Source organism: Apodemus sylvaticus, chromosome 3 (assembly GCF_947179515.1).
Source record: "Apodemus sylvaticus chromosome 3, mApoSyl1.1, whole genome shotgun sequence".
In the NCBI taxonomy this organism is placed as follows: domain Eukaryota; kingdom Metazoa; phylum Chordata; class Mammalia; order Rodentia; family Muridae; genus Apodemus; species Apodemus sylvaticus.
Window position 1 is genome coordinate 28,600,939 of NC_067474.1, and position 16,046 is coordinate 28,616,984.

Sequence of the window (16,046 nt, forward strand, 5' to 3'; positions counted from 1 at the left end):
TAGGCAGAGCTTCTACAGGCTATACTGCCTGGGCTGTTTTATGCATTTATGTTGATATTAAAGGAACTATAGAGCGAATAGTTTGAGGACCACATGGACCCTATGGAAGAAGAATGTTTTTCTCACAGAACAATGTGTTACTGAACAAGTCACAAAGCACAGATGTAATCCTTTAGAGCAGTGGGTTTCAACGTGTGGGCTGCGACCTCTTTGGGGGTAGTATATCAGATATTCTGCATATCAGATATTTGCACTCTGATTCCTAACAGTAGCAAAATTAGTTATGACGTAGCAATGAAATAATTTTATGATTGGGGTCATCACAATATGAGGAAAGTATTAAAAGGTCACAGCAATCGGAAGGTTGAGAACCACTGCTATAGAGCATATGCCAGTTACAAACCCTGGCCCATGATATGATGTTTTAGAAGTTCTCACAGCACTTTTACTATAATTATCACATTTTACTACTTTATTTATATACCATTTTCATATATTTGGGTTTTGCTATAATGATTGCAATGTAGCAGATCAATTCCCATCAAATATCAAGAGTAACAACTGTAGTTACTGAATATGCTGTAGAAGAGTGTGCTAACAACACAGTGAACAAACGTGCAGCTGATTGACAATCACAGAGAACTTTCCAGTTTACATTTCAGATAAGAACACTTGCACTTGGAACAATAAAGACATTGTGTAGGGGCATCTAATTGTTGTTCAGGATCCACCATGACGCTGAAAGGAGAAAACAAATAATGAGAATATGTGGTTTTAGGGAGGAAAAGGTCCAAACTGTAGTGACCATTCCCTTGTAATGTAATATATTCATCTTTGTAACAAGATTATAAACTCTGATGTTGTTGCAATCTACTTAATCCTAGCAGTTGTTAGGAAACAACATGATGTATTTCTACATATGTTTCAGTCTAAGCAAATGGATATATTATACATATTTTTAATGTTTAGACTTAAACACTAGAAATGTGTTCCCCAATGAATATAAATAACCACACATGACCAATGGCAAAGAAGTATCACTACTGGCGTGCCTTGGTAAAAAGCAGATGGTAAGGATTACTTTGTTTTTCAGGTTGCTAATTGCTTTTCCTCAGACCGTCCTTTCTTGGGTTCCCTCTTCCCTTTACGGAGGATATTCTGGCTCCTTAGCTGCTGTCTGATAGTTGATGGGCCTGCATTGCTACGTTTCAACATGAATCCTTTGACTTTTGAATTTAAAGTTTCAAAGGGATGTACTTTGGTTGGTTTCTATACTTATGTCTGAATGGTATTTGGCTTACTTGAAATATCTATTACTTCTGTTTTTCTAAATATCATAGCTGCCATTTTCAGATGTTAGAAACTCTCAGATTCTCAGTTCCTCTCTGTACAGGGCCCCACTTAGAATCCATCTTGCTGTGGCTCTGCAGTTGGAATCCCAGCAGGCTTTTGGTGTGGGATCTTCCCTGGCCTGCGTCATCGTCCTGCTTGGGTGGTTCCCACTCTATGATGGTGGTTTTTGTCCCAGCTGTCAGTTATTGCTGATTGGAACATGTTGTTATTCTTTTAAAAAACCTCCAAGAACTCTAAATTGCTGTTCATATATCTAAGATACTCTTCACCTTCAAACTGAGAAAGGGAACTTCTTTAAGTCTACAAAGCGTGTGTTGCCTCTAGTGATAACGATTTGTGCCTTGATCTATGTTTTATTTTTATGTAAATGTGTGCTTTTTATAAATATATATTTACATAAACACACATTTTAAACTGGAGAGACAGCCTTTATTTTAGAGACTATGTTTTTATTCTGTAGTCAGTTAGCTCTTAGCAAAATGCTCAGTCAGAACAGGATCCCAACAGTGCCAATAACTAGGTTAAGTATCCCAGGAACCCTATGGTCACGCTCACAGCATTACTCAGTAAATATATGCATGGTTAGTAACTGAGTCAGTGGGTAGATATCAAGCGAACTTTCTCAATCTTAAGCTTTTTCCAGATTTTTAAGATAATGCCATTCTAAACATGTCTCTTTCTGTTCTTTCTCCCATGTACAAAAATCATTTTCATAACTATTATAATGAACTTTTCTAGTATAATTCTAACTCCATCCTATGATCACTTATTTCAAATTGCATTCAGCATACTAGATTGTAATAAAGGATTTGAATAATTTATGTATATGGGTTGACTTAAATTTTACTTAAATTGTGACAAACTAACTAGCAGCACTAGGTTTAATGTAGCTAGAAACAAAAAGTCATTAAGGACAAAAGACAATAAAATATTTCTTTCCCTTCCCCAAATTGAAAATAAAGGAACAGGAAAGAAAGCACCATTGACTGTGTGGGAGAGCATGCTGTCTTGTAAGACAGGCAATGGTGGCAGGAAAGCCTGGGGCATGGTCCAGGAGAATTACCTGGAACTAGCATGGTCGATGTGAGCTCTGGAGTTTCCAGGAAATCCACGTTGCTTCTTTGGAACGTCTTGCTGTAATTCGTCTGGAGGTGGCTGCAAAATGATTGCAGGTTAAAGTTGTGCATTTTTAAAACCTTCTTAGGTAGGTACAACAGAGATTAAATTCAACCAGGATGCCAAGATTTGGAGTGGTTTGAACTAAATGCCCAGATACAGTCTACTCCTGATGCTTATTTAACTTTAATAGAACCTAAAAAGTAGTAATTGTCATGAGAAATTTTAGATGAAAGGCATTCAGGATAAGAATATAAGACATGCTACATTGGGAGGTAGGCTAAATCCCAAGAGAAATGGACAAGTGCAAATGACTTGATAAGTTCATATGTAAAGAACAGGACATCTAACAACAGGAACTGTAAATTTTCCATGACTGGAGAATGAGATGGGATTTAAACTATCTTTAGAAAGGCCAGAATGCTTGGCGTTGCTGTCAGGGTCTCTGCCTGAAGTGCTATGGTTGGCACTGTGTCTTCACAGTATGTGTCAGTTATTTATCACTGGGCAAGCGCTCTGTTGCATCCCAGGTCTGCCCCTTGAAGCCACAAAAACAACTCTGTAAGGTGAAATACGAGTCAGTTGGACTTTCCAGCCTTCTCTTATCTGTATTACCATATCTAGCACTCCCAATCGCTGATATTGGAGAGCTCTATTTTCTGTACTACCTAAAATCACCAGGAACTGTGTATAGATAGAATAAAAGTTCCTTCATGTAATATTTTAAAATTGCATATTTGTTAATTTACGATCTAGTAAATTGTTTTTAAGTATGTGAATTGAGTTACACTTAAACTTTGCTAAAATTGTGATGACCAACTAGCTACCAGTGTTAGATTTATTGTAGCTAGAGACAGTCAGTCATTAGGGACAAAAGATAATCTTCCCCTCTCCAAATTGTCAATAAAGGAACAGGAAAGAAAACACCACTGATTAAGTGTGGGAGATCACGAAATAATCACTAAGGACAAAACACTATAAACTACCCCTGCCCTCAATTTGAACCATGCTAGCTTCTGTGGCTACCCTGGAGCACGCTCTATGCACTTGTGTGCTTTCTGTCACCTTATATTTTATTTTTTAAAAGATGGCATGATTTCTCACACTTTACCAATTTTTTTTTTACATTTTTCCTCTCAAAGTTAGTTTGTAAGCTTTTCCAATGTCTTTCATTCCCTTATTTCTAATGTTTTAAAAAACATACTGGCCACTGTGTATAGTTTAAATTTAAATGAAACAAAATGATATTCATGATCTTATAGTTAATGAAGCATCATATCCCATCATTTCTCCTTCTTAAGACACCCATGACCCTGTTGTCTAAGGGCATTTATTGCTGTGAAGAGAAGAGGCATCATGACCACAGCAACTCATATAAGGGAAAACATTTAAATGGGTCTGGCTTGCAGTTCAGAGGTTCAGTTCCTTATCGACATGGTGGGAGGCATGGTGGCGTGCAAACCGACATGGTACTGTAGAAGGAGCTGCCACAGGAAGCAGACTTTCTGCCACACTGGGTGTAGCTTGAGCATATGAGACCTCAAGGTCTGCCCCCACAGCGACACACTTCCTCCAGCAACACCACGTGCCCTAATAGTGCCACTCCTATGATCCAAGCATTCAAACCCATGAGTCTATAGGTGGGCATTTATTCAAACCACCACACTTGTCTAATACTATTTCACCAAGAGCATCAGTAAAATTCAAATACTCAAGGTGGGATCAATATGAAATAAATTCTGATGACTGTAGAATTCAGTGTAACAAGGAAGGCAAGTTTTAAGATGAAGTAAACACCTCAGACCTGGTGGTGCAGGTCTGTAATTCTGCCTACTCCAGGCTGAAGCAAAAGCATTTCAAATCAAGACCTGACTAGGCTGTAGGGTAAGTGCAAGATCTTCCCGGGCAACCTAATGGGCCTCGTTTCAGAGCAAGGAAGCTGGCATGTAACAGTGATGGAGTGCTTACTCAGCATGCTCAAGCCCTTGGTTCAACCAAATAAAGCTTTTCTGACGGTCTAAATGTTTCATTGTGTGCATTGCCAACCCCACACTCAGTAAAAGAGTCCCTTTTCCTTGGAACTTACCGGTTCCACACACTGCTATTCTCCCAGAACTCATAAATCATGTAGCGGGATTCATTTGAAAGCTTCTGTATAGAGATACTGAAATAGAAAAGCATGATTTGTCCCTGGAAATTAGAGAAGCAAATGGAGGGATGGGGAGACGACTGGGGCAAAGCATAAATACCAAGTTGTAAGGTCTTCATTGCAAGCTGTCTTCGTTTGCCTCGATGACTAATGTGGAGACCAACCTAGGAAGACTCCCAACAGCCTCAGGCCTCCCAGTGTGTACATGTGTGCCCACTCATATGCTGACACATATACTCACGAGCACTCACACTGCACACAACACACAACTGAATTTTCTAATCTGTATATGTAGTATACAACAATGTTACCGACATGTATACGAAACAAAGTAGTGTAGGCCAGGAAGAATATCAAATGGCTTTATCAAGAACTGAGGCGCTCAGGGTATCTATTTTGGCATACCATTTTAGATCAATATCTTTGAACAGTTATTCAAAGTTCTTAGTTGTATATTTTGTATTTTGTGTATATATGTGTTCCTTGAGCCCATGGAGGTCAGAAAAAGATATATTCCCCTGAAACTAGGGTAATGGTTGTTAGCCACCATGTGGATATTTCAAATCCAACCAGGGCTGTCTAGAAGAGCAGCCAGTGCTCTTAAGCAGCGCCCATTCAAAAATGTTACTAAGCATCTCTCATGCCAACATTTACTAAAAATTCTTTGTTTTTAAAATATCCTGCTCATGGCAGTATGAAGTATAGTAGGCGGGCAGTCTCGTAAAACCTAGATAAAAGTTGAACAAGTAATAAAATAGCTTAGATGAGGAAGATCTACTTCAATAACAGAACAGAGGAACAGGGGGACGTGCCCATGAGGTTCATGAGCTTTTGTAAGAAGAGACACACCTGAGATGCCTGGAAAACTGAGTTCTTAATGACATCTGCTTAGTCTACTGTTTCAAAACTTATTTAAGGCTCTACCAATGAAATTAATGCAGACTTAGCATTCACCTATTTGTGACCACCAGGTGGCAGTAGCTTCACAAAAGGAATTTTAATCTATTTCTGTTTTAAAAGATCCTGCTCATGGCAGTGTGGAGCATGCATAAAAGATATTTTGTTTCTTTCATTCTTGTAGCATAGTTTTTTAAAAATATAATTTGGTTCTTTGGGCATGATGTGCTAATGTTACTAGTTCAACTTAAGGTTTTCCTGGATAAATGTTTGCTATAGGGTAATAGTTTAGTACAACAGAGAGTTTATAATTTTCTTATCCCAGGTAAGCTTTGTGGCCTTTCCCATAAACCTCCAAAGTGACCTGCAAACTACTGTGTGTGTGTGTGTGTGTATCCCCTGGGAAGAGAACTGATAACTTATTAGTGTCTCAAAGGTCTCCCTAATGTTCAAATATAACCTCATAGTATATCAGGCATATTTCAAGTCCACTTTCTTTAGGATAATGGTTAAAACACTCACCCTAGTGTTTCAGGCCATCATGAGTTGCCTTTTTTCAAACTACTTATTGGTGTTACTCATTGTATTAACCCAGCAATTGTGCTATAAAAATATTACATTTTCTGGACGAACACAGAAAGGCCTATAAACTTCTAACTCCAGCATTTGAAAGACAGGTGCAGGAGGCTCTTAAGTTTGAGGCTAGCCTTGGCTAACATCCCTCAAACAATAAAGCTTTGAAGACACATGTCATTGCTAGAGCACTCATATAGCAGGTCTTTCGCCCCCAGCATTGCCCTGTCATGTCAGCACAATGCCCAAGCTGTGTAGGCCAAGGTAGAGGATTAGGTAGGCAGGATACCGTGGGGTGATAGGGTAAGGGATGTCTTAATGGAAAAACCTCTAATCATTACTCAATCTCAGTTTACCCTCTGTGAAATGGAGCTATGCGGAATGGAGAGGAGGCCCTCTTACTCTTGGCTTCCTTCCTTCTCTGAGTGCCTGCCCTGCTTAACCCACAGGGCTGAACGAACCAGTGGGAAAACGATGTAACATGAGAGACGCTCTCCACAGTTCTACAAACGGGGGTCTGGGTTTGGCTACCATATTTTATCTTATCCGTACATATTGATGATTAATAATACTTCAGTGCACCCCATTAGTTCGTAAGGGTATCTCAAGAGTGAGTCTTAGAATATAATCCAGGCATTGGATCCTGGGTCCCTGGCATTGGAAATATGAACATATCCAAATTCTAGAATATTGCAGCCCAGAGTAGCCTCAGAGACCACTTAGTTCTAATGAAAAAAAATGTAGAATTTTAGGACAAGAATATGATTTGATTTGTTCATTACTTTACTGAGTAAGGATTCTGTTTGCAATGTTTGATCATAAAAATCATTGAAGGAAGGAGCTATTTCCTGTTTGGTGTGGAGGAGTATTCTAAGAGCACATTGTATATCCCATTTATCCCACTGCTGCCTCTTTTATGAAAGGTGCTGAATATTTGCAACTGCAGAGAAAGTGAGCAGCTTATAATGATGTATTATTATATAGCAACTCAGATGTATCATATGCATGCGTTTTCCAATTAAGCGAGTGCATGTGCGTGTGCGTGCGTGTGTGTGTGTGTGTGTGTACTAGTGTGCATACCAGGGTGGGTGGGTGGAAGTCAGAGATAAGTTGTGGAAGTCAATTCTCTTCTTCCACCACATAGATCTCATTGGCCTGACTCACCTTAGCCCTCCCCAATGTTTACAAGCATGATTGACAGAGCATTATAACGCAGCCTCTGTCCGTCCTCAGGCTTCTACATTTCTTGGTGAGTACTCAGAGCAAGTTCTAATTCAGTTGCCTGAGTTTAACAAGATTATTACTGATGTGACTGGAACCAGAAGGATCTTGGGTTTGTACTCCACCCCTAGTTAGCCACAAAGAGTTAGGGAATCCTTTTTTTTTTTTTTGCTTTTTTGTTTTTTTGTTTTTCGAGACAGGGTTCCTCTGTGTAGCCCTGGCTGTCCTGGAACTCACTCTGTAGACCAGGCTGGCCTCGAACTCAGAAATCCGCCTGCCTCTGCCTCTGCCTCCCAAGTGCTGGGATTACAGGCATGCGCCACCACCGCCCGGCTTGAGTTAGGGAATCTTTAATTCAACTATTTTTAGATACCGAGGAGAAAGATTTAAGATGCAGTGTTGAGTGAAGCTTGGACAAGTTTTTTTAATGCACCAGAGCCTTCTTTTCTCTCTAAGCTGGATGCAATATCTGCCTGTAATGACTTCTGTGAAAGCTAAATAAGGTAATGAATGCAAAATTACTAACCAATCGCCTAAGGCCTCTCCCCATGGCAGCGCGTGGTGCTGAGGCTTAGCTAAGCATTGTGGGAGACGAATCGCTCCTAATTCCTGGCGCTTCACCAGCTCAGCACTAGGCAGCTGTGGAGGGTACACACGATCAGAATGGCTGACGTTAGTGGTATTTGATGATTCATCAATACAGAGAACGGAACTGATTAACTTGTACATCTGAAAAGCTGTATCAAATGGACGCTGTCTCATCCACAGGTGTTCCAACCGTGTGGCCATTTTCTGATACTCATTACATCTGTGTACATCCTGACAACCCCTGCAAAAGAAATTAGCTGAAGAATCTGTGTTAGGTGGAAGAGAAGCCACTAGGAAACACAGTGGTGGCTGAAGGAAACAGCAAGGCGGGGCGTCTGTCTATCCTTCAGGAAATGGGTTCTCTCCTCACATCTGCGCACAACAGGAACAGTTCTTCCTGATGTTGCATGGTTTGCACCAAGCATCACAGACCTCCTAACTCTCTGACCCACCCACGGCAGGTTCCTTCTCTCTGGGGCTCTTCACACCCACGTCCACTGCATTTGAAAATAGTGTTTCAGAATCTTAAACACTTTTGTGCCTTTTTAATGAATATAAAACATCTCCCCAATCCCAGGGAATTCGGCACAGACTTTGCTTCTTTCTATCTTTGCCAGTTCAAAAGGCATTCACTGAGTTCAGCCTTCTTCAATTGCATAGGTTCCTTTCTGTATTTTCGAAGCAGTTTTATTTTTAAACAAGTAGGCTTTGAAAAACTCCAAATGCCCCTGCCTTGGCAAATCTCTAATATTTCCAAGAGTGAAAATGCTTTTATGTGTGCTCTTATGACCCTCGTCCGAAGTAGAATAGCAATCAGGGAAGTGCAGCGTTCCCTAGTGTCTGTCACAAAGGCCACACTGGGGGGCTGTGAGGCATTAATGATGCTCACACTGCAGAGTTGGGAGGTCAGCCAGGAGGAGGGCACTGGCGACCCCAGCTCACATTTCGGTCCTCAGTGGATGGAAGATACTATATTGGGACCTTTACATATAAACATTACATCTAAACATTTCATGAGGGGTGTGTGTGTGTGTGTGCATATTTTTACCAGGGTTTGAATCCAGGGGCTTATACATGCAAGGCAAGTGTTCTACGTCTGAGGTACATTCCTAATACTTTCTGTGCTTGAGAGTAGGTCTCACGTAAATTGCCCCGGCTGGGCTTAAACTCATTCTGTCACCTCAGCAATCCCTCAGCTCAGTATCTTCCTGTCTCAAGTAGCTGGGACCACAGGCCTGTGCGAGCAGCCCTGCCTTCATGAGGTTCTTGATGAAAACTGGGGTTTACAGTCAGTGAGAATGCCCAAGGCACAAAGCTATGTATTCCTGGTTTTAATTCCTGTTTAATTCTAGCTTTTATTCTAAAACCTGATAGGTAGGTTTCACCAGAAATAAAAATTAATTGGCCACCAGAAAGAAGAGCAAAACAGAGATACGATGCATGTTTTTATGCAGACAGTTGTATATCACACACACACACACACACACACACACACACCTGCTAATGCTTAAAGAACTTTAGGGAATGCAGTTGAAATAACTTCACAGAAAGGAGTAGATGTGATAGAAGTTTTCTGCACACAGGTAAGTCTGGGCCTGGGCTGTGGTCTTCTGACCCAGCAGGAGAGACCAGCTGGGTGGATGTTTATGGAGCAGTCTGGCCAAGTCTGAGGCATGTTAAGAAGGAATAGATACTGCTGGGTTATTGACAGATGTCTGTGCATATGGGTTTTCGGGTCTGAAGGCAGGGTAATCATAAAGTCTAGACAAAGAGCTAGCATTTGACAGGATACTGCTTGGAAGGGCACTGTAGAGTTTTCATGACAGGAATTCTATCATTGTTTGTGGAAAATGATGCTAGTACAGGTTTATAGGACCAGTCATGTTGAGACACTGCACATGCAGTGTAGCATATTCTTTATTCTTTATGGAACAGCTGAGAGGAAGCCACGAAGTGAAGAGAGAAAATAAATGCTGCTGCTGCATCTGTGAAATAACCAAGGTCTGAGAGCATAAGTTCGGAGAGCCCCGCTATTCCCACAGTGGCAGAAATGGTCATCAGTCCACAGGGCAATCAAGGACAGACCCCGATGAGTGGAAGCCTTCTCTACAGAGATGATTTTCAACGAGTGCCTGGTTGTTGTGTGCAGAAGGGGAGATTTCAATCTATTTGAAACCTTTCTCATTCACAGTTTATTTCCATTTTATTTCCCTCGGTGTGCCAAATGATTAAATCAACACTGGTTCAAGGATCAAACAGAAAATATCCAGCTAAACTCTGCAAATGTCATTAACTTGGACAGCTGGACTGCTCTGCAGAATTTAGCACAAGGGTTTGGAAATGTCTGTATAAAGGAGGGCTACTGGTGTCTTTGAGTTCATTTTGTGTCCAGCCACTTTACTGAAGGTGTTTATCAGCTGTAAAATTTCTCTGGTAGAAGTTTTGGGGTCACTTGTGTATACGCTAGCATATCATCTGCAAATAGCGATACTTTGACTTCTTCTTTTCCAGTTTGTATCCCCTTGATCTCCTTTAGTTGTCTTATTACTCTAGCTAGAACTTCAAGTGCTGTATTGAAGAGTGCTCTGGAAGCTCCTCCCCTTCACCTAACCTCCCACTTTTGCCCACAGTGTAATGCTGCTGGTGGGGAGGGGTTGGCTTGTGTTTGCACACTCACCGCAGGCATCCCGTTTGAGCTGAAGCACTCTCCACATAGTGCTTCAGAGCAAGCTGGAATTCTTCCAGATCCTCTTCTGTCACAGACATCTGGCGCTGCACAAGCATGATGTGCTGAGGAGGAGGAAAGGGAGGTTATTGTCTCACAACCACAGGACTGCCAGCCAGAAACTAACTGGGGAAAGAAGCAACTATGTCTGAAATGATCCTTGACACTATGTAGCAATGGAACCTAAACAAAGTGCCCTCTGCACTGAAACAGTTCCTCTTTAAAGCAAGACAGCCAACTGAATCATGGGGGAGCGTTCAACATTACCTCTCTGTGAGGCAGAGGTAGCCCACTCTTAGCACCAGTACCTTAAAAACTTCCCGAAGTACCTTTCTACCAAGTTTTCAAGCCAACTTCTCTCGTTCTCCACACAGTTCAGTTTCTTGGATATTTTGTGACATCGGGTAATGGGCGATTACTACCAATTTGTTTTTTTAAAAATATGAGCTTACTGATGCATTTCTAATGCTGCACCAGGGATTAAAAAGCTATTGTGGCAAATATTAATATTTTGGGGGGTTCTTACCTGCCTTAGATAATTCAGTTCCCACATAAAAGACACAAAACTTTTGTATTTACAATAAGCTTTAACAGCACTAGTGCTGGGCGGCTATCAACCCTCTACTTCCCTGCAGAGAACCCCAGGGCAGGACTTGCCATGTTCGGCTTGGGCTACTTGTTCCAATTGGTCAGCCCTCGTGGGCAGTTCTTAGGATCCCTTACCACATGGCATCTTCTTCTCTCTCCACCTTCTCTCTCTCACAGTGGTCCTGCCTCAGATGCCAAGCCTGGGAACCGTAGTCCTGCTTACCTCTCTTCTGCCCAGCTATGGGTTGTAGGCATCTTTATTGACCAATCAGGGATAACTTGGGAAGCAAGGTTACATAGCATCACTTGGTTTATGTGAGGATCTCCTTCCTGAGAGCAACCAGACCTTGGGGGCCAGCATTAAACATTACAATAGATGGCAACAGACCAAACCTCAACAGGTTATCATATTTTGCCCATTTGCAACATGTGGTATTCAGAATGCTGTAACTGTGTGTGATGCTTAATACCACCAACTTGACCAGATCTAGAATCACCTAAGAGACAAAGCTCTGTGTATAGTCAGTGAAGTTTCTGTACTGGGTTAACTTAGCTAGAAGGATCTAGCTTAACTGTGGTGGGAACAATTCTCTGAGCTGTGGTCCTGTTCTGAGTAAGGTGAAAGCAAGCTGAGCACCAACTTTTAGTCTCTGCTTCCTGACTGTGAATACAATATAACCAGCTGCCTCCACACCCTGCTGGTTACTTCCCTGTCAAGGTGCAGCATAACCTCAAAAGGCCAACTATAGAGTAAGGTCTTCCTTCCTTCCTTAAATTGCTTTTGTCAAATATTTTGCTACAGCAAAAAAAAAAAAATTGCTAATACACCCATTTAATAGCTCACAATGGGTTGGCTACTAACTGCTTTTCCCCCCAAAAAATCTCATTACCATTATAACAATTATAGTTTAAAGACTTCCCAGAGCTCTCTGCCCGTGTGCTTTTCATGGAAGTATAGGTCTCAATATTAATCCCTTTTTTCTTCTGCAAGGATTGAGGGGAAAATTCAGAAACTATGAACACAGCCTCACAGAAATGCAAAAACAAATTTAAAAGACAACTCACAAGCATTATAAGCAAAACTTGCTCAATACTGTTAATCATGTAGCTTAGAGACTCCAGCTCAACCCCTGATCTTCTGTTCCCTAGTCCATTCAGTTTCTCAGTGCTTGTTAAATAGCTATTATTTGTCAAACACTGATTGTAGTGTAGGAACTATGGTAGGCATTAAATATATCCAGTTGTGGTGGCCTGAATAAGAATTGCCCCTACAGGCTCATAAAAAGTCACCAAGGGAAGTGGTCCTATTTGACAAGATTAGGATTAGAATATGTGTCTTTACTGAAATAGATGTGTCATTGTTGGAGGAAGTGTGCCACTGGGGGTGGGTTTGACCAATCAGCCCCCCCTCCTTTCCTCTCTCCTTCTCCGCTCTTTACTGACTTGCAGATCAGGGCATAGCTCTCAGCTGCTGCTCCAGTACCAAGATGCAGATGCATATGCAGTCAGGCTCCCCGCCATGATGATAATGGATTAAGACTCTGAAACTGTAAGGAAGCCCCCAATTAAATGCTTTCTTTTATAAAAGTTGACTTGGTCATAGTATGCCTTCTCAGCAGTAGAAGAGTAACTAACATACCAACAAATGCTTTTTATTTTATGATAGTAAAGACTACATGCTGAGTTCTGAGTTGCAGTGATGGATAAAGACTGACTTCTAGGGCTATGTTCAGTAGTAGAGTACTGGCCTAGCATGCATAAATCCTAACTCAATCCCCAGTACATGCCACATGCACACACACACAAATCACTTTTTATCTTTAAAGGGTTTAGCAAAATAATAAGGCTAAACCTATGTCTAGATACTATTGTGCACATGAAGTTGATTATATATAATCAAGACTTATTGATAATAAGTCTAACAGATTTTTGAGAAGCAACATTGCATTGGCAACGAAATATTAAACTCTTGAGCTATTTTGCTGTTAGAACTATATTTGAGTCCACAAGAATATAGGAACACTCAACAGGCTATGAATAATATATTCCACCACAGTTCCCCAGGAAGAGGATGTTCTTCAGTTGGCTTTTACAGATGATCACAGAGGTTAATGACCCAAGAAAAATTTTTTCACAGAAACAATTGGCTTCAAGGCTATTCCAGGAACTGAGACTCAGTGTCTAATCATAGAATTTCCTAGCTGAAAAGCGTCTCTCAGCTTGAATTCATTGTTGTAATAAAGCAGCGAAGGATGTGTGCTTCTCATCTACCTACTCCATTTATGTTTTTATGGCCCAGTTTGATCTCTGTCTTTCTATTTTTCATCTCTCTTTCCTTTTAGTTTAGTTTATCTACAATTCATGTTTGTCAGACCCCCATAGACCAATTCCTAACAAAGAGGATTTAGTAATATTCATGGATCCCAGATTTTGAGCTAAGGCATTGTCTTAGGGCTTTATTGTGGTGAAGAGGTGAAGAAACACTATGACCAAGGCAACTTTTAGAAAGGCAAACATTTAATTTTGGCTGGCTTACAGTTTCAGAGGTTCAGTCCATTATCATCATGGTGGGAAGCATGGCAGCGTGCAGGCAGACATGGTGCTGGAGAAGGAGCTGTGAGTTCTACATCTTGGTTTGAAGGCAGCCAGGAGGAGGCTCTCTTCCACGCTGGGCATAGCTCAAGCATAGGAGACCTCAAAGCCTGCCCTCCATAGTGACACCCTTCCTCCTATAAGGCCACATCTACTCCAACAAGGTCACACCTCCTAACAGTGCCACTCCCTGGGCCAAGCATATTCAAAACACCACAGGCAATAACTATAGAGAGCTTTAGATGATCTTCCTAGTAGAGGGGTCTGCATGTGCCAATGCAGATTACATGGTCAGATCGCTCAGTCTTGCAGATTCCTTGTTTTCCAGGCACACTCTGGGACTCTCAGTAACACTCTCTCCTGCACTTAGGAGCAATACTTGTTGCCTTCTTTTTTTTTAGTTGAAAGTTTTAAACACAATTTCTAGGTACCACATTTGAGCCTAAAGTTATGAAGGACATGAGCCATTGTATGCTTTTTGTTTTTGTTTGTTTGTTTGTTTTTCTGTTGGTAAAAGGAAGACCTGTGTTGGGAACCAGAGATGAGATAATATGGGCCTTGAATCACTGTGTGGACTTTATACTGGAAAAATAACATTTTAAAAATTGTATTGGAACAATCTTATAAGGTTGATCCATTTATCTCATAATAGCCGCCTTGAGTTCAACAATCTAATTTTTGGGGTCAGAGATCAAGAATCAGAAGGAGCAAACTGATGACCAGCTCCAAGATTTCGGATGACCTATCTGCTGTTTGTATGATGTAGGAACTTGGGTTAGTATCAATAGTGCGATAGAGACGATCTCCGACCACATGGAGATGAACATGTTCTTTCAGAGACATCTGCAAGGACTTCCGGGTCAGGCATTGCTCAGGGACTGTCTTAGATACAGGTGTGAACTCTAGACCTGCATGGACCTGTTTCTCTGTAATTCTTTCAGTCTGAAAACAACCTTTCCATGGCTCAGTAGGATGAATATTGGAATTGGCCAGAGGCCTTCACTACTCCAGAACCCTTGAAATGTAACTTTTTCTCCTCCCACACAAACAAAAACCTTCCGGGTTTTGTTTCCCTCACTAGGGACCTGGTTGAGCTTTCTACTGACTTTGGCTAACTGAATGCTCTAGAGGTGACTGCATTACAGTTTCAAGAAAAGACAAGAGGAACTGTTAGTTTCATCTTTTTCTCTCTCTTGTCCCTGAGATTGCCATGTGAACAAGACCTGCAAAGGTTTTTTTGTAAACAGACAGCAAATATTTCAAGCTTTGTATGTTACTTGGTTAAGAACTTCTGAGCTACATAAACAAATGGGGAAAGCCCAATTTCAGAACAACTTACTGCAAAAATAGATGGTATAGTATGAAAAGGAGTAGTTCTGAACCTATATGTGTGTGACTGGCTTGTCCGACACCAGCAAAGCTGATGCACCACTGGCCTAGAACACCTAAAAGAAGCCATGGGGTCCCAAGACCCATGCTGCTGATCCCATCTCAATCCCCTATCCATAAAGTTGTTGTTATTATTTCAAGTTATGGTAACTTAAATGTTACCTAGAATAAACATCTACTGTTGCCTGTTCTACTGAACATCCTCTACTCATTACAATTGTACCCAAAGTATATCCTCAGGAGTAAAATATCTTTTCTTTTACACTGTAACTAAATCTTTATTTTCAACTTTCTTTTCTTTCTTTTATTGAACATAGGTTTTTCCTTTTCTACATCACACAGTATCTCCTGATTATAGTTTCCCCCTCCTCTTCCTCTTCCTCCTCCTCCTCTCAGTTCCTCCCCACCTCCTTTCCCATCTGGATCCACCCGCTTTCTGCCTCTTAGGAGAAAACAAACGTGTTTCTAACAATAAAATATGACAAAATAACATGTGATAAGATAAAACAAAAACTATCACATTGGAATTGATTGGAACTGGACAAGACAAACAGAAGGTAAAGAGTCCAAAGGAAGGGACAATTCAGAGACCTGCTTATTCACATTCTTAGAAATTCCATTTAAAATGTTAAACTGGAAGCCATAATATAAGCAAGGAGGGCTTGGTACAGACTGGTGCAGGCTCTGTCAATGCTGCCTCCACCTCTGTGAGTTCACACGAGCTTCAAACATGCAGATTTAAAAGGCTGTGTGTGTGTGTGTTTGTTATCTCCCATGTCTCTTAGTTTTTGTTTCCCTGTATTAGATCATGTCCCATTATGAAATGTATACTTTTCTGTAATATCCTTTATCAAA

The 16,046-nt window shown here is 41.0% G+C and overlaps 1 protein-coding gene across 1 annotated transcript in view; it reads right to left on the reverse strand.

Moving 5' to 3' along the window:
* Positions 1-709: 709 nt before the first annotated feature.
* Positions 710-16,046, reverse strand: part of Necab1 (N-terminal EF-hand calcium binding protein 1) — a 170,702-nt gene continuing 155,365 nt past the window's right edge. The window contains exons 10-13 of the mRNA XM_052176111.1: positions 10,575-10,687; positions 4,556-4,633; positions 2,417-2,508; positions 710-738 (exon numbers count right to left, since the gene is read on the reverse strand). Coding sequence (XP_052032071.1) covers positions 710-738; positions 2,417-2,508; positions 4,556-4,633; positions 10,575-10,687 — 312 coding nt within the window. The remainder of the gene's footprint in view (positions 739-2,416; positions 2,509-4,555; positions 4,634-10,574; positions 10,688-16,046) is intronic.